Below are 18,884 nucleotides of genomic sequence, written 5' to 3'. Positions count from 1 at the left end.
TTTTATAGTAAATGTAGGTACTTTGAAAATTAGACATTTATACGCCAGAGCCAATACAAAAACCTTGCCTTTTTGAGGTGACTAAATGTCATACAGATGCAGAAAGTTAGTGATGTGCAGGACATCAATGAATATTGCTGCCGGATGGATACAAAAAGGGATATGAAAATATATAAATGTAAATGTTGACTGTACTCCTTTTTAACACATGCGCACATAAATACTTATAATCACCTTTCACAACTATTTGTATTATTAGTACGATTATTATATCCTCTAAGGTTGATTACTGGTCGCCCGCTTACGGCAGCGCCAACACACAGAAGGCCAGAGAAAAAGCAGACAAAATCACAACTTTCCCCTCCTTGCTCATTGAGTACTCAAGTGTTTCAAGTGTGTTCTCCTTGCTCGGATATTTTTAGTCTCCGACTGGCAGCGCGCGATTCCCGCCTCGTTATGATCACTCATGTGGATCGGCGAGGGAATTCTGCGCCCGGAGCAAATCGGATGAGGCTACGAGGGTATGAGAGAAGGAATTCATTCAAGTATGTGTGTAAGGATTACTCGTTTGTTGATTGAACACGCTTCCTTCTTTGCCTCACCAACGCACTTTTTTTTTTAAAATGGCTGTAAAAAGTGGCATATTTATCGACATTGCGACGACGTTCAGATTTTGGGCTGTTTTACTGTCCCTTCCCTTCTATCTTCACCCCGCCTGGACTTGAGGTTTTAACAGGAAGTCTGCCACCCAAAATTCCATTCAATAATACAAAACAGTGAGCTATTTTTTCCCATCTAGTGTAACAAGGGCTAATTTGAGAGCCTTTCCCCCCCATGACTAAGTTTATATTCATTTTACTTTAAAGCAAATAAACTTGCCTTCAGATTTTGGCCTGTTTTGCTGCCGCTTCCCCTCTCCTCGGTGTGATGAAAGTGTAGGCTTTTTCTGCCTGATTTTTGGACCTCCGCATAAACGAATATTGCCGGTGGCGCAGAATTTGGACGTAGTCTTCATTCTAGAATTCCAAGAGAGCAAACAGGAAGTCGGAAATGAAAATGATTTTATCTCCATAGGTTGTCGCGGTATCTCAAACCCTCCAGTCATCCATCATGGTCTGCACGTGACCCTCCCCCTCGCTCAGCGCGCGCGCATGCGCACGGCACGCCCGCCCGCCCTGCTGCCAGGGCCAGGGAGCTGTCCGCAGACGTTCGGTGCTGGAAGCGTTTGGACGGGTCGCGATGGAGGAAGAGCTGAAATGTCCGGTGTGCGGCTCCCTGTTTAAGGAGCCGCTGCTGCTGCCTTGCTCGCACAACGTTTGCCTGGCGTGCGCGCGCAGCATCAGCGTGCACACGCCGGACGGGGAACCGGCCGCCGCGGCCGTGCAGCAGCAGAGCCGCGCGTCGGCGGCCAGCTCGGACTACGACTACCTGGACGTGGACAAGATGAGCCTGTACAGCGAGACGGACAGCGGCTACGGCTCGTACACGCCGTGTCAGCTCAAGTCGCCCAACGGCGTGCGGGTTTTTCCCGCCCCGCCGCTGCACCCGCACCAGCAACGACTGTGCTCGCTCACCTGCCCGCTGTGCCACCGCAGCGTCTCGCTGGACGAGCGGGGGCTTCGCGGTTTGCCTCGCAACCGCCTCCTGGAGGCCATCGTGGCGCGGTACCGGCAGAACCGCGCCGCCTCCACGGGTTCCGCCGCCTCCGGGGCGCCCAAGTGTCAGCTCTGCGACCGCAACCCGGTGGACGCGGCCGTCATGTGCGAGCAATGCGATGTGTTTTACTGCAACGCCTGCCAGCAGCGGTGCCACCCGTCCCGGGGCCCGCTCGCCAAGCACCGCTTGGTCCCGCCGCCCCCGCAGCGGCCGGGCCAGCCGGCTTCCGGCTCCGGGGCGGCGGCGGCGGGACAGCCGCCGGCCACAGCGCGGAAGCCGGCGACGTGCGTCGAGCACGAAGCGGAAAACTTTGTCATGTACTGCTGCAACTGCAGGGCGCCCGTGTGCGCCAAGTGCGCCGAGGAAGGCCGGCACGCCAAGCACGACGTTAAGCCCATCGCACTCATGTGGAAGCAGCACAAGGTATGCGACGCGTCGGGGGTCCTCGCTTTACGACGGCGGTGACGTAACCCAAATCTCTTGCTGGAGTCTACGCCTACATACAATTTTCATTTAAAAATATATTTCAAATATTCCCATCAAGAAGTCAGGCGGAAACAGACAAAACTTGTTTATCGTAAAGCGAACAAGGACGTCGATTGTGATACTCAAACTGTAGGCCTGAAACATGTAAGTAGAGGTTTCGCTGATGTAATCAGAGGTTTCCGTTAGAGCTGGGCGATACTTGATATTTCAGTATCAATCAATATCGAGTGCCAGTACTGGTGCCAGTATCGCTGATACCGATACCAAGCATTTTTAGGTTCATAAAATAAACAGGAATTTGAATTCTTTTGCCCCATTAAGACTTTTTTTTTTTTTTTTGGTTTTGAGTTCTTCACCGAACTGTAATATTTTTAAACTTATACTATTAGCATGAATCCATCAGATAAACCTGAAACTGGAATTAAATTAAGAAATTAACTTTGCTCTAAAAACGGAATAAAAAATACTGAAACTACGAATGATTGTAGCAATAAGAGTGCCCCATAGACATGCACTAAGATGGGATTGCATGAGTGACCAATGAGAAACTAAAATAATATATATGTCGAGCATCGATATACTACAGTTCTCAACTTTAGTATGCGTTTTGAACGATACTTGGATCGATCTGCATATCCCTAGTTTCCGCTGTTCTCAATTTCCTCTAGGACAAACCTGCCCTAATTGAAGTTATTTTTGCCAATTTGCACATCTTTTCAATTTTAAATATTTGTGTCACAGATTTGTAGACCACAATCAACTAAAGATTAACATTAGACTTCTACTAAGTTTATAGAAATACATTTCTGAATGTTTATGTTTGCTTGCTAGCAACCCGGTGATGCGAGGGGACTTTGTTACCATGGCGACTGACCGACTTTGACAAGGCTCTCTTATCCGGCTAACTCGGACATCCCCCTCAAGGTTAAAGACCCAGTAAAGTGAAATCATATTTTGTTTTGCTGCCGTGGATGCTTTAGAGCGCCTCATCGCACAGAGGAACACAAAAGAGCTTGTGTTGGCAAATTCACAAGAGTTTTTTACTTAAGACTGTAAAATAAAAGCGAGGGTTTTATATCAGGTTCAGTTTTATGAACATGTAGACTGACACTAAATCTTGAAAACTGAGATGGAAATGTGAAGATTTTTTATGATGGCATCCATTCATCATTTTCCCATCCACGATGGTGTCTTTTTGTCCCCTCCTCATCTTCCTCCCCCTTCCCCCAGCCAGAGGCACTTGTAAATGGACCGTGAAAATCCCATCAAGGGAACAGGGAGGTGAGGGGGCGTCGATAAGTAATGAGCGGCGTATGAATAAGATATGCTCAGTTAATACGGCGTCCATTCACATCGGGGTTGCCCAAGGAGTGCACGCCTTGGTTCACTGCATTTGGTCACCCAACAGAAAAAATAGAGTAGATATTTTGGAACTCATCAGTCTGACAAACCATGCTGCCCTGATTCCCATTACGCTTGTTTTTTCCAACATGGTTAAAATGATAAACTATAAAGATTAAAAAAAAAATCTAAATGAACCTTTACAGCCTCGAATTGTGAAGATAAATATGTGATGGTAAAGCTAGTACTTCGGGTTGCATTACGAGATGCTGTTACTGTGGTAACGAAAGCAGATGTGGGCCCAATAACGGCGATGGCAACACCGAAGCAGGTTGGTCTTGCTTCCCTTTTACACTGGGGGCACACGCACACGTGAACGCACCTAAAAAAAAACAGGCTGATTTTATATATATATATATATATATATATATATATATATATATATATATATATATATATATATATACACATACACACACACACACATACTGTATACTGTAACTAGAGAGTTAAAGGAAGTAAACAAGGGTTAAGAAAACTTGCAGTGTGAGGGAGGAGGGTAGTACTCAGGGCTGCGAAGAGAGTTAGCGGACGTTCACCACGCTCTAGTGCATTGTGTGTTGTAATAGAAAATGAAGCTTGTGCCCAAAAAGGGACACATATTTAACATTCATACTATGGTTAGAGATCACTGGGCATGGGAAAGAAAGGTAGGCGATTTACTAAACACATTTACATTTCATATACTTTATTTATGTACGCTCAATGTTTGTCAGGTGAAGGAAGGAAGGTGGAGATCCTACTTTGCGGAATTTGCTTATGTCAGGGTTTTTCTAGTCTTTTATCCATCCATCCATCCATCCATCCATCCATCCACACATCCATCCATACATCCATACATCCATCCATCCCTTCCTTTCTGGACAGTAACTCAAGGCTGTTCTGGTGGACTCGGGCACTGTAATGTAGGTTAATGTGCACTTTATTGCACTTCCTCTCCTCTTGCTCACAGCCCACACAGAAGATGTTGTATGTGTGTGATGTGTGTGTGTGTAACAACGGCCCACTAACATAACTGAGCGCGTGTATGATTTATTTTGGGTAACTCTACGCCAGATCTCGGATAGGATATGGCAACAGCAGAACAATGAGCCGTGGGCGTTACCATGGTTACGTGCCACCGCAAATTCGTGCTCCCTTAAACGTATCTTGGAGTATTACTGAGGGAACGGCACAGTGATCCGGAGTTCGCTTTTGGCCTCACGCATTTAGAAAGGACACCAATTGAGCCAAAGCAGGGAAGGATTGCGAGTAGCGGGCACATGAGAGGATGATGAAGACCAAGGGGCAGATAGCAGATTGTTTTTGACCTTGCGCCTGATGCGATGCATTAATGCCCAAACACACAGCTGCCACCGGGAAGGCAAAAAGCCACATTGAGTAGGAATTGTGATTTACAACAACAGCTTGGGGAATCTGACTGACGGAACAATGTGCAAGTTATCTCATTTAAATATATATAACCCATGTATTCACTTATTCCTGTCTGCTCTTAGTGTGGTAAGAAATGGTTCCTATATGAGAGACAGCTGCATGCAAGAATAAGAAGTGCTTCTATATAGAGAGTGGAAGGTTCGACCAGTTGGGGGACTTCAGTAACTAAAGTATGTGAAGCACACACTGCTTGAGAAAGAAAAAGAACTCAAATCAAGAGGTAAATTGTTATGCACTTCATAAGATAATGCTGGCTAAGCAGTTTAAAAGGAGGAATGGAATACCATTATAGCCATCAAGTTTCTTTTGCGCTGAAGCACTTGAAAGAAAAACTAATGCTAATGCTTCGAGGCTGAATGAGAGACAAAATGTATCTATAAATTAGGGAATAGCTAGGTTTAGCCTGGGTTGTTAAGGAGAGTCTTTGCTGGATGTTCATTTAAACACAAACTTGGGGGTTTTATTATTTTTTTTGTAACCAAAACAAATAATCTGTTAGGCATTTACTTTTAATAGTAATGTATAATTATATTTTGGGATATCAGTTTGTGATGTTTATGGTTCAAAGTACTTAAAATAAGTAAGTTCATCTTTTTTTGGGGGGGGGATTGGTGTCAATCAAGTTTTTCACCGTCCGCTGACTGTTTGTGCAACTGGACCATGAAATTTTTTAACCACAGCAGGATAATTTGAGATGTGTCCAATCAGCAGACAGAAGGCATAAAAGAAGCATAAATATGCTAATGAGGAGAACTTAAAGTGGCTAGGGCAAGCACCATAAATGGTTGTAAAGAGGCACCCCCTCCCCCCACAATTCCTTTGGGTGTCGTTGACATTAAGGTCAAGCATTTGGGAAGGGCGTTGACAGCCTTTTGTTCTCCCCGTGGTCATCCATTTTGGAAACTACTACCCGGTGCCTCACTATGCTACAAGTTCCATGTCGCGGATGTGATCCACATTAGGTGATGGAATGTCAAGAAAGGTGAAAAAAAAAATCAAACAAACCCCACATGAGGCAGAGGTGATGAAGATGAGGATGAGGATGCAGGAAAGCCTCTCATCATCCATCACGGCCCTCGTTAGCAAGCCTTGGCGCGCGGGCCCGACAGCTTGGTGGGCCAGATGGTCTCCACGGCGACGAGCACCGCTGAAGGGTATGCTTGATTTGTGACTCATCAAGTCATCTTGGCGTGCTCGGGGGAGGGAGACCACCCTATTCTGTGTGCACATGTGGAGGGGGGATTATCGACGTGGTGCATTAAGACCGCGCGTGATGAAGGTCTGATGATGAATAAAACATGTCAAATTTGTACGTGATGACTCTCGGAGGAGACAATTCATGTTAATGAATTTTGACCCTTTGTGAAGTCTGTGTTCTATGTGAAGTCCAGGCAGGGCCGTGCATCGAAAAATTTGCAAGAATTGGTGCCCATTGGTTGGGGATTTTCCAAAATTTTAAACAATTAAAAAAAGATTAATGGTTGAGCTCAGCGGCATCAAACATACGGCCCGGGGGTTGATTCTGGCCCCCAAACGGGTTAATCCGGCCCGCAAGATGATTTTGTCATGCATTAAAAAAAAAAAAAAGAGAAATGACTAATTCTATGTTGTCATTTTCACTCAATGTTATACGACAGACAAGTTATGGAGATTAAAAACAATAACAAGCTCATTTATCTTTTTTTTTCTACAGTGTCAACTCTCACAAGCCCTCAACGGCGTCTCAGACAAAGCTAAAGACGCAAAAGAGTTCCTGGTCCAACTCAAGAACATGCTGCAACAGATTCAGGTATATATAAAAAAAAAAGAATCATTTGTTTATCAGCAGGTTTTTATCCAACCATACGTTTGTAATTGTGCTAGCCCCACATCATGCTAACACGCTGACCTTGTTGTTGTCGCCCGAGGAGCGGCAAGGCGAGCGCTAAGTCAGTGAAGCATCAAAAGTGCAGCTCTCGTTTGGCACACGCAGTATTTGCAACACACTCGGTTGCCTGTTGAATTCAACATTATCACGTGGCGGATTAAAAAGAGTCATCTCAAGGTTAATTATGGCCGTTTTGGGGAGGACATGTCTTCCGCTGTGACAGCCAGCTTCACTGCCAAATTAAGTACACGCTTAATCCGATTTTTACTCCATTTTTTTGTACGGCGACAAACACCTGCATTATAACGAGAAGGAAGATTAAATGTGTTACGCAATCACAGGACAGTACATAAATTACAATAATAGGAGAGATTGATTTATTTGAATAAAAGCAGGGTTTACGCCCACACTATGATGCAAGACATTGTTTTTAAAGAGCTTGTAAAAAATTGAGAGATTAGTTTCTAAATACACTACTGCATTATAGTAAGCAAGCAATAATGAAGCTAGCGATAGCAAATGAATGAGTTAACCTAAAAACTGCCAGCACAGTAAAAAATGGATGTTTGCCATCATTGAATGAGTTAAATAGTCTGTGATGAATTCAGAGATTTGTTTCTAAACACCCTAAAGCTAGCTAGCTAGCGACAGTGAAGCTAGCTATAGCAAGTGCCAGCCGAGGAAAAATAGATCTTTGACATCTCTAATGAGTTAAAGAGCCACTACATTATACATTATAACTAACTAGCTACGATAAGCACACTCATACAAGAAGTCGTCATATTTGTTGGTTGATTATTTCAAGGAAGTCTTTAACAGCTTAATAAACCACACAAGAACAGACAATGGAGAAAAACCTTTTGGTTGCTCAGCGGGAAACCAAAGTTTGGATTGAGAGTAAAAGCTAAAAACTTTAGAGTTTTTGCCCAAGTGCCACTATGAATCATGTTTTTGCGTTCCTCGCGGGCGACAGGAGAACGGCGTGGAGTTGGAGGCTTGCCTGGTGGCTCAGTGCGACTCGCTGATCGAGGCTCTGACTCGACAAAAAGCCAAACTCCTCACAAAAGTCACCAAGGAGAAGGAATACAAACTGAAGGTAAGCACATCATCGCAGCAAAGCCAGCGTTCTCGCCATTTTTTTTCTCCTCAAACCTTCTGACTCAGCGAAATCCAACCACAAACTGTTCAAAATCAATAAGCTTTCTGGCCGTAAACAAAGACGATTAATCAATGACAGTTAAGAGCTCGATATAGTAAACATTGCAAAAAATGGCAGCAACTGCGCATTCATTTGACTGGATGCACAAAGCGATAATTAGGCTAAACTTGTTCAATTATCCGTTCTTAAGCTCAAACTAATCATTTATTTACAGTTATATTTTTTTCAATATCCTAATGCATATTCATGTTTGTCCAATGTAGTAGACATTCGTTTTTGGTATTTCTCTTTTGAATCACTGGGGCTAACCTACTAAATTCAAACATAGTGAGTAGAGGACATTCTGACCTTTTCAATGTGGTCTAATGTGTTCGGATGGACGATTCATTTGTGTCCACTAAAGCGGACATTTGTTTTTGGTCTCTATCGTTTGACTCTTTGGAACTACTCTACTAAATCCTCGTGTACTCAGTAGAGGACAGCCTGGCCTTTACTATGATGTCTTTTTTTCTCGTCCAAAACTTCCACCTGTTCTTTTCTTGACACTTTCGCTTGGCACGACTCCCATTAAAATGTTTCCACAGAACCGCGGCGCCACCAAACTTGCGTCTGCGCTTGAATGTTACGTAAGCACAACCCTTTCAGGCTATAAAATCTATTCTCACGGGATTATCTTTGTCCCCCCCCGTATACACTCAAGTCACTTACTGTAGCTGGAGTCTCTTAATCTGCTTTTGCAGACCAGAAACAGACAGATGTTTGCCCATTTCACCAAACGCGACCACATGTTCTTTCAAAGAATTCTCACGGTTTGGGCGCATGGAATGTGTGATCAAATTTCGAATGTGAGTTGAGAGCGCTTGGCTTGAAGCTCTTTCACGCCACTCATAATTGTCTGGCTGACAGGTGAATAATCAAGCGCGATCCCATTAGCCGTCAAATTAAAGCGTGTGACTCCGACTAATTAAAAGTGCTTCTCATTTCCGGACAACGCTTGTTAATGCGGCCATGAACTGAAAAGGACTCACGGAAATAGGATGTTTTTTTGTTGTTTTTTTTAAGCTGAAATAACTGTTGCTGTTTTACATGTTACATATTTCTAAGATTAAAAAAAAAAAAGGAACTTAATAGGATTTTGTTTCCCTCAAATCAGCAAGGTAAAGCCAGCTTCAGTTATGTTCATCATTTAGCTCAGCAAGGCTGCTTAATGAATGCTAAGAGCTTGAAAAGCTTCAAAACGAATTAGCCTCAAACGATGCTAACACGCGTCGACACCGGATATAATTTCCCTTTTGATAAGCGCAAAATCGAATTTCCCCGCAGAGCAGAAACGTGCTTGCTTTTCCCACTTCCCACAACTCCTCAATATTTAACACTGGCCTATATGCGCAGAGCTTAAGATGCACTTGCCTTGAACTGTTGGTGTCACTTTGATTGTCGGCCACCAGGTGGCGCGTGACCAGATCACCCACTGCACCATGAAGCTGCGGCAGACCACGGGCATGATGGAGTATTGCCTGGAGGTGCTCAAGGAGAACGACCCCAGTGGCTTCCTCCAGGTAAGACCTTGGGCCGGAAAAACTCCACTATTAGTGACTCCATAACAATAGTATTTGCGATTCATTTTTTTGCAGAGGATAAAGAATATACGCCAATGGCATTGCTATATTTTATTCAAATGCCAGGTTTTTTTTTCATTTCTGTTGTTCTAGCAGGAGTTTTGTTCCAAAGCTAAGAGGGTTTTACATTAACACTGCTAAATGTTCTTAATGCCGTCCTTATTTGAAGATCAACATTGAATGCAGATGCTTTGATTTGGCGACATTTATTTTCATATTTTTCCAAGATTTCGGACGCTCTGATCAAGCGGGTGGCGTCATCTCAAGATCAGTGGGTCAAAGGCAACCTGGAGGCCAAAGTGGGCCCCGACTTCCAGCTCACGCTCAACACTGACGCTCTCCTGCAGACCATCCTGCAACTGGATTTCTGCCAGGGCAAAGGTACATGCACCGAAGACCCCAAAAGTTTTTTTTAAGAGCTAAAATTTTTACAGCGGTACAGATTTTTGAGTACTTGGGGCCACCCCTGCCAAGCTGCTCTATCTTGGGCCACTGCACTAGAAAGTCTGGATCTTAAGTCATTTTTTCCACACTTACAATGATGAGCAAATGAAGAGAGTTTTAACTTGCAATTTCCAGAATATTTTGCCATGTCTGCACATGCTTAATTTCATAGCACCCCACCGCAATGGCTAATGCTAATATAGAGCATGAGCTAACATTGTTTCGCATCCTTTTTGCGAGCACAATAGCATTCAAAGTGACCAATGGCAGTTATTCTGCTAACGTTGTTCAAAGCGTTACCACTGTCAAGTCTACAGATTCAATTTAATGCTGCGTAATTAAGTGTTACATAATAACATACTCATCGTGATGAGGCACCGTCAGTGGGTTTACGACGTAACTGAAAAGACGAGGACTTTAATCACGCTAGGGATGATTCACTTTTGAATGATTGCGCCGCAATATGGAATACATGAGAAAAACTGTACGACGATGTCATGAAATGTTATGTGCTAGATTTTCAGTGTTTTTGGCACAATTTAAAATCTGTGCACTTTAGTGCTAAAGTGTCAAGCTATATATATATATATATATATATATATATATATGTGTGTGTGTGTGTGTGTGTGTGTGTGTGCACTGTAAGGTGCATTTGAAAACAAGCCTCGTTATATTGCTCGGCTAAATCATTGCTTGTAAAATTGAGATTTGCTTTTTGATTTACAGGTCAGCAGAATGACCTTGTTGTTAATTTTCAGATACAAGCGTATGGTATAGATTTATGTGTCATAAATGATGAACACCAGTGTGCACCTGGTGAAGAAATCGGAAGGTAAAAATAAGCCAAATATAGACCTTATGGTTAATCACTCGGGCTTGAAAATAATTTTTTAACGTATTTGTATAACGTTTAGCCAACAAGTAAAATCGAAGGTACAGTACTTGCAAATACGTTTCAACACACTCATACATTCCAAACAGTTACCAGTCCAAAAAAAAAAAAAGTTTACTTAAACATTTTGATCTTGGTGTGTGCATCAATCCCCAAATGATATTTCCAGACGTGCAGGACGGTCCCTTATTGAAACAAATGCAGCAGGCCGCGGGCAGTGCTGAAGCTGATGCCGACGCACAAAGTCCAGGAGGTATTCTTTCCAGACTTGTCCTCCCTTTCCCCATTATTCCTCCTCCCCGGTCGGAAACGTCTTGCCGTCCCCGACACCCACCCACCCACCCACCCACCCACGCACGCACGGTTTGTTCTTTTCAAGCAGGTTGGCACTTCCTTCCCTGGAACGCACCGAAAAGAACCGACAGTAGCGAAATTTATAGCCTCAAGTAGTTATTTGTTTCGCTTTGAAATACAAATGGGAATAAAGGGGTCAACCCCAAAATACAATTCTGTTTTGGTTTGTAAAGCAGGAAACACAACTTCTGTGGCTATAAATGCAAATTCAGTTTTTAAATATTCATGTAATGAATCTATATGTGCATATTGTTTGTCTTGACTGCTGCCTTCCCTCCCCTTCAGTAAAAATGTGTCAGTTTGTTTTGTGCGGCACTCCCTTGAGGATACGTGATGAAAAAAAATGCCTTTTTATATGATGTTTGAAGGTGTTTTGAAATGCTAGCTGATTTTATTCCAATGCAGTATGTTAATATGTACACAGAGATGTTTGGTAATTATTTTTTTTAATAACGTTTGAGTACTCACTAGTACCAATTACCAATACTGCTAGTACTTTTGATACCGAGCAAATACATTTCAACAGTTAAAGACCATTGTGAACAAGACCCATTTTTGATAACACAATTTGCGGACATCATATGTCAATCTAAAATACTATAGCGCTACCTACTGGGGGAGGATGGCAATTTTTTTTCGTCTTAACATCGGCCCAATAAAACTGTACATCATATGCTATTGGTACACATCCATCCCTATTATTGTAAAATATGGTAATACTGTACATACACAATATATGTATTGACAGGGGCGGAGCTACACAATGGCCAGGGGGCCGGGGAAAATATATATTTCACATCCCGTTGCAAATTACTCCATGATTCTCACCGCTAGTATTTTTTTTGTGGAAAATTCATTGCACACATTGCGTTTAAAATCAGCGACCTCCTTTATGAACTAATCCTCCACTGATTGTGTGCCCTATGACTGAACCCAACTTGATTCCTTGAAGCACTGTTAATAATCCACTTGATCCTCCTTGTTGACACAATCCAGCGCACAGGATCAACCCGTTTGTCTTTGAACTTTCCGTTTTGCTCCCGCAGGTCAACGATTACTTTGAAAATTCGGTGATATACTAACAGATTATGTGCCCTTCACCCACCCTCCCCTCGCAGCGGAGCCGGGACCCCCGGTGCCGCCGGCTCCCCTTCTGCAGCTGGAGAAATGCTGCAGCGGCAACAACAGCGCCACCCTGGCTTGGAGGGTCACTGCGCCCCAAGCGGCGCCCATCGAGGGCTACATTCTGGAGCTGGACGACGGCAACGGTGGACAGTACAGGGTCGGTCACGCACACGCTCGCGGGATACACTCATTTGACGAGCTAATATTGGAGCTGTCTGCATTTGAATTTAGAAATTTGATTTTTGATCCTTTTTAAAAGTCATATGTGCGCATCATTATTTTATGCTGAACGCAAGTTGGATTAAGAAATTTGTGACAGCTCCTTGGGAGTCTTTACAAGTAAAAATTGAGCCAACTAAAGGTAGTACGGTAATTATTTCCTAAACTCTTTTAGTGCCATAGACGAGAATTCTCATCTTATAAAATTAAAGTACTTAGTAATAAAATTCTCATCAAATATGCTTTTAAGGAGGGTAGCTGAAACCCTTGACTAGTGCTTATCTAATATTAAGCCAAATGAGCACTGTAGTGATAACTGTGAACATTGGATGACAGACATTGATACGATGTATCATACAACACATATTACATACTTGTGATTCTAAGTAAGGAATAGAAATCAATCGTTCATGATACCACCCATATTTACATATCTTGTAAAAATGAGGTTTTAGGAAGAAACATGACTCCATCACATTAAAAATGTCAGTTGAAAAAAACAAAACAAAACTAATCTAAAAATAAAACTTAGATTCTGACTTCTTTTTGCCAAAAAATGATTTATTCTTGTTAGGATTTTGTTTCCTGTAAACACAGGATTTGATTTTAATATCACTATTGGCTATTCCGACTAAGTTTGCCATACTGTATTTTCTAAAATAAGACTACTCTGGCAACTAGTATGGTAACTGATAATGGTAATTTGTTTTAAAAAGTGACTTCTTGAGTCATGAGTATTATTTTAAACTAGGACTTACATCGTATCAATGTAAACCAAGAACTTTGTCTTCTAAAAAGAATATAGCTAAGAGCTTCTCAAAGTACGTAAAATGCTTGTACAACTACATGTTATTTCCTTCTAAAATTACAACAGAATTCTGCTAATCGGAAAATTTGATTTGCACAGGAGGTGTACGTGGGTAAGGAGACTGTGTGCACGGTGGACGGCCTCCATTTCAACAGCTCGTACAACACCAGGGTGAAGGCCTACAACGCCGTCGGCGTGGGGCCTTACAGCAAGACGGTGGTGCTCAAGACCTCTGACGGTATGAAGTGCACGCACATTTCCACATAAACCCTCCCCAAAACATTTATAGATAGGCCATGAGAAAACCGGATTCAAACTCACAAGAATTGTTTGGTGGTTCACTGTGAATTAATGACTTCTTTTTCTTCCGTCTATTTAAAACAACCCTAATGAACCTTTCAAACTTCATAAAATACTTTGCACTTACTTGCACTAAGAAATTTCAAGGAGGGTGGCAGGAACCCTGCCAGACAAAAACTACAAAAATGGCGACGGTGTGTGGTTTCTATTCCTTCCCCTTTCCCTTTTCGCAACAAAGATGGCAGTTGGTATAAACGTCTATGCATGTTTACTGCTGGCATGGCAAAAGCTGCAAAAACAACCGAAAAAACAAAGTTTTATCCGATCATTACTAGCCCATCTTTTTTCAATCAACTAGGGGCTTCATGACACTGTTGGTACTGATGGGAAATGTAGTCTTCTATTACTCAGAGCACTACTTATTTTGTCTGTATGGTGTCACCATAATCAACAAAAGCTGAAAATTATCTAATGTTGCTTGGGCAAAAAAAAAAAAAAATATTGACAGTACAAATCGGCAAAATAGTCAAATGTCCATTCCTACCATTGACTCCTTTCACTCCAAAAATGTACACACGTACGTTGAGCGGGTTTGTGTGACATATGTTTCACCGAAAATCCACCCGCTTTCTAATCCAACTAATTGCAGCCCATTCATTTTTGGACTAAATCCAAATAAAGACTCAACATTAACACAATAGGCTCGATCAAATTGCCTTTTTGTCAGCCGCTAAGCCAAGACGCATCCTAATTGCTTTTCTCTCTCAGAAATGACGACAGACAAAAAATTAGGAGAGGGACGAACTGTTATCAGTCACAAAACACTCTTCGTGACCATTGTGCGTGTGCTCGGACAACTCATTTCCTGGCCACATAAGCTCCCGCGTGATAACTGTTCATTGAAGACTCGAGCGCTCGCACAGCAAATGTGACTCTGACATTACCGCCCGCAAGTCCCAAATGTTCCGCCAGACAGATTGTTGACTCACAACAAGCGCCAGACTCGGATTTCACTCCTCTGCTCACTCTTGTTCCCCGCAGTCAAAAGTAACGCGATGCCCGTGATTCATCCATGCTAAATCACGACCGCTTCCTCCGCAGTGGCTTGTTTCACGTTCGACCCCACTTCGGCTCACCGAGACATCGTCCTGTCCAATGAGAATCAGACGGTGTCGTGTAACAGCTACGATGATCGCGTGGTGCTCGGAACCGCCGCCTTCTCCAAGGTGACGTTACAGGGCTCTACGCCAAATTTTGCACTGGTACCATATTTTTAAGTTGGTCACACTGCACTGGATTTGGTTGCTCACCTTCTCTGTTAGGTACAGCATTTTTGCTGCGTCTTTGTTTGTAGTTTACCGTATTTTCCGCAATATAAGGCGCACCTAAAAGCCTTGATTTATTTTAAAAAGCTGATGGTGCGCCTTATAAGCAGGTGTGCCTTATATATGGATCGATATTGAGATTCGTAGATGGGGAATGAAGTGATAAAGTAAGCTACCAATTTTTTGGTGTGTTTACAGTTGAACAAGGTTGCTCATATTGACTGAGTTATTAGGCTATTGAGAGTCTAGAGTTATTATTGGAGTTATCATTATTACTTTGAGTATTACTATATTGTGATTGAAAAAGTTTTAAAATGTCATTAATTGAGGGTGCGCCTTATAATCCGGTGCGCCTTATATATGGAAAAAGTTTTCAGATGTGTCATTAATTGAGGGTGCGCCTTATAGTGTTGAAAATACGGTACTTATTTGATTCTTGAGCATTGGCAGATGTCCCCAATGAGTTTTTTCAAGAGGGATTCAAATATTTCTTGGATCTCAGGGCATCCACTACTGGGAGGTCTGCATCGATCGCTATGACAACCACCCGGACCCTGCGTTTGGCATTGCCCGCATCAACACGGTAAAGGACATGATGCTGGGCAAGGATGACAAGGCCTGGGCCATGTACGTGGACAACAACCGCTCCTGGTTCATGCACAACAACTCGCACACCAACAGGTACGTGCCGAATACAAGTACAAGCACGCTACAGGACTGGCAAGGGACAAAAGTCTTTGGTGTGTGCAGGGCTGAGGGTGGCATCACCAAGGGCTCGACGGTGGGCGTCCTCCTGGATCTGACCAAGCACACTCTGACGTTCTTCATCAACAAGGAACAACACGGACCGACTGCCTTTGAGAACCTGGATGGCGTCTTCATGCCCGCCGTCAGCCTCAACAGAAATGTCCAGGTCGCCGCACTTTGAAATTTGGGATATTCGGCTGGTTTGATTTGGCGACAAGAAATCCGGTTGACATGCCAATCACAAGTCAACCCACAAAAAAAAGACAATGCACATGCGAGGGAGAAGCTACAAGGTGGCCACAGATGGCCAAAGTCAAAGAATGACAAGAAACAAGAACATTTTAAAATCTATTTGCTATTTTTACACAGATGTACTTTTTAGACCCTTCAATTTTTCACATATTTAAAAAATAAAATGTACAACTGACCCAAATGCATAATTTGAAATATATGTTCTTCTGTGGCTAGTACGATAGACATGAATGAAAGTTGTTGTCACCCTAGCCACCATACTGAAACATTTCTAGCTATGCCCCTGCGTATATGAAAAGACTCACTCATTTACTTGTCCATTTCTGTCCAGGTGACCCTAATGACAGGCCTGGAGGTGCCAAGGGTCTTCAAACAGTAGGACACTAACACCGAAGATCTCCCACACACAAGCCGACGGCGTCTGCAAAGTGGTCCTCTCAAGCTTTCGCTGTCATGTCTAAGAGATTCTTGTAGATTTGAACATCAATTCGGTGCTGTCAAATTCAGCTTGACGCTAACAGCCCCGCGTACGAGTCGGAAGGCCGCACGCGCAATTAAGCAGACTCTGCAGGACTACGTTTTGTCATTTCGCGTCAAGCTCCGACGATATGGTGCTTTGAGCAGGCATAAAAAAAACAAAAAACAAAAAAACTGGAAGACATTTTAGGGTGACAGCGGTGAATGCTTTTGTTGGAGTTCACACCGCAACTCAGGTTGTTACTGATGTAAAAAATTCATGAGTTCAACTGCAGCTGCGGAAAAATGTCTCCATGAGCCGAGTGAAGGCAATTTTTGCTTTTATATCACAACTTTTATTTTAGGTTAAGTCATATATGACGACACCAATATATGTGTCTGAAATGTCGCAAACTACTCTTATTTCTCTGTTCACAACTTCAAGTTAACAGTTTGACATTTATTTTGCTTAAATTTCCATTCGGAACAGAACAATCGGATTGGTTGGATTTGATTTGAACTAAAGAGTTGTACATTCATTTAAAATAAGACACACGATCCAGTGGTAATTAATGTATTTGTTTACGCTCACTACAACTGGAAAAAAAAAAAAATCTGCGCTGTTTATTAGTCTCCTCATCATCCTGGATGAGCCGTGACAAGGCCGAGCATCTCTCCCTCAAACAGCATCAGTGATGCGTCTGCAGTGGGGGGTGAAGCCTGCTTATTTGAAAATCTCAAGACAAAAAGTGAATATTTTATACGCAACGTTGGGAATCAAATTTTTTTTTTTGTCATCTCATGGTAATTTTATAGCGCAATCTCTTGCAGTATTGCCTTGAATCAAATGAAAAGTGGCTGCTGCCCGCAAAAGATCACTGTGACATGAAAGAGAACACTGAGCCACTTTGAATAACCCGAAACAAAATTCTTCTCATTTTGCCTGATTGGGAGTGTGCGGAATTTCATTCTGATTCGAGGCGTTTCGAAGCGTCAATAGGGAAAGTGTAAATAACAATATGCAAATAAGATAAAAGAAATGTGGTGAGCATCGAACAAGTTTACAAATGACAGTATCTTAAGCTGCGTTGTAAAAAGCCTCCTGCATTATTTCGTTTACTGCCAACTGCTGTGAAAGCTCGCCCTCTACTGCCTAAAGGAGGAACTGCAGCCACCCTGGCTTCGGCCCTAGCTTCTTGAAATGTACACTGATCAAAAGCCATTGCATTTCATCTTCATATACTGTATCAAACACTTATATATGTATATAATTGTATAAAAGTGGTTGCTCATGTTTCTTGAATCACATACATATATATCCTTTGATTTTTCATTGCTGCGAGAGGCAAAATATTTAAGGTTGCAAAATATACCATGTAGATGTTATTTTGAGGGTTTTACTCAACTGTTAATTTGATGCCTCCTGTCAGCTCGGCTCGACCAACAACAAGCCAATATTGTCTATATTAGATGGACAAAAGTATTGAGACATGCCTCTTAATTATTTAATCATTTAGGGTGGGAACAGTTTCCACAGCTGTTAATTTCTCATCTTAAAACATTGGCGAAAGCGTTTTTATTTCCAGATCCCAAACATGTAAGCGTGGAAGGTTTTGGTGTGGAAGACCACCATGTCCAAACCAGGCCATCTTCTCAGGTCCAACATCATTGACCTCTTAACTGCAGACCGAAACTTTTGTAGTCTTCCCAGACAAGTGCAACATCATCACATTTTTTTATTTCACTTCCAGAAAGCGTCCCAATACTTTTGTCCACAGCGTGCATTTGCAACCATCTTTTGTCAAAGGGCTTAACGGAGCGTCCAAACATTTGGAAGGACAGCCCGAGCCCGCTGCTCACTGTGGTGGCTGCCGTGTTGTGTCAAGTACCTTTACCTCACGCCTGCCTGCCCATGAATGTCTTAAACTTTTACATATTTATTTATTTAAAGGTACGAGGGGAGGAATTTAAGGAGAGTGCATGACCTGATATTTAAAATGATTTATTGCGTAAGTCTGAAAACCTTTTTTTGTATGTTGCCCCCCCTCTCTCTTTTTTTTTTTGTTCAGTGTTAAAATTGCTGCTGTTTCTACAGTATTTCAAAGTGTAAATACAAAGAAGCTCAACTAGCATTTACTTCCTATTACTATTATTTCTTTCAATTTAATCTCCTCATTTAAACGCCCTGCTCCCTCTTCTCTGGCCAAGATGTGAATGTTTTGTACGACTATATGGTTATATGAAAAAGACAAATACAAATGTTTTCTTTTTGGTTGTTTATATATGAAAAAAGAAGAGAAATAAATTACCTGTGATGAAATAAAGACAACGAGAGTCCAG

The 18,884-nt window shown here is 42.5% G+C and overlaps 1 protein-coding gene across 2 annotated transcripts; it reads left to right on the top strand.

The window, feature by feature from the left end:
- Positions 1 to 1,092: 1,092 nt before the first annotated feature.
- trim67 (tripartite motif containing 67) lies at positions 1,093 to 18,883 on the top strand. Of its 2 annotated transcripts, XM_088403007.1 has the most exons (12): positions 1,093 to 2,079; positions 6,671 to 6,766; positions 7,818 to 7,940; positions 9,452 to 9,562; positions 9,850 to 10,003; positions 11,128 to 11,211; positions 12,431 to 12,594; positions 13,564 to 13,702; positions 14,866 to 14,990; positions 15,592 to 15,770; positions 15,840 to 16,002; positions 16,420 to 18,883. In XM_088403007.1, the coding sequence occupies exons 1-12, from the start codon at positions 1,240 to 1,242 to the stop codon at positions 16,465 to 16,467; spliced, it is 2,226 nt and encodes a 741-aa protein (XP_088259133.1). In that variant the 5' UTR covers positions 1,093 to 1,239; the 3' UTR covers positions 16,468 to 18,883. The 2 variants fall into 2 exon arrangements, with proteins under 2 accessions (XP_088259133.1, XP_088259134.1); XM_088403008.1 differs by lacking the exon at positions 11,128 to 11,211 and having other exon boundaries at positions 1,099 to 2,079.
- Position 18,884: the final 1 nt, after the last annotated feature.

The sequence above is a fragment of the Hippichthys cyanospilos genome, chromosome 20 (assembly GCF_059441005.1).
Source record: "Hippichthys cyanospilos isolate Australia breed blue-spotted pipefish chromosome 20, RoL_Hcya_1.0, whole genome shotgun sequence".
NCBI classification, from domain to species: Eukaryota; Metazoa; Chordata; class Actinopteri; order Syngnathiformes; family Syngnathidae; genus Hippichthys; species Hippichthys cyanospilos.
The sequence above is the reverse complement of the archived record's forward strand: the minus strand, read 5'-3'. Positions and strand labels throughout refer to the sequence as shown.

What these genes read in the sequence shown, in the direction of transcription:
- trim67 (XM_088403007.1), top strand. Translation starts at nt 1,240, where the DNA reads ATGGAGGAAGAGCTGAAATGTCCGGTGTGCGGCTCCCTGTTTAAGGAG. An exon ending in AGAAGGAATACAAACTGAAG is followed by an intron (nt 7,941 to 9,451) that starts GTAAGCACATCA and finishes GTCGGCCACCAG; the next exon opens with GTGGCGCGTGACCAGATCAC. An exon ending in GAACCGCCGCCTTCTCCAAG is followed by an intron (nt 14,991 to 15,591) that starts GTGACGTTACAG and finishes CTTGGATCTCAG; the next exon opens with GGCATCCACTACTGGGAGGT.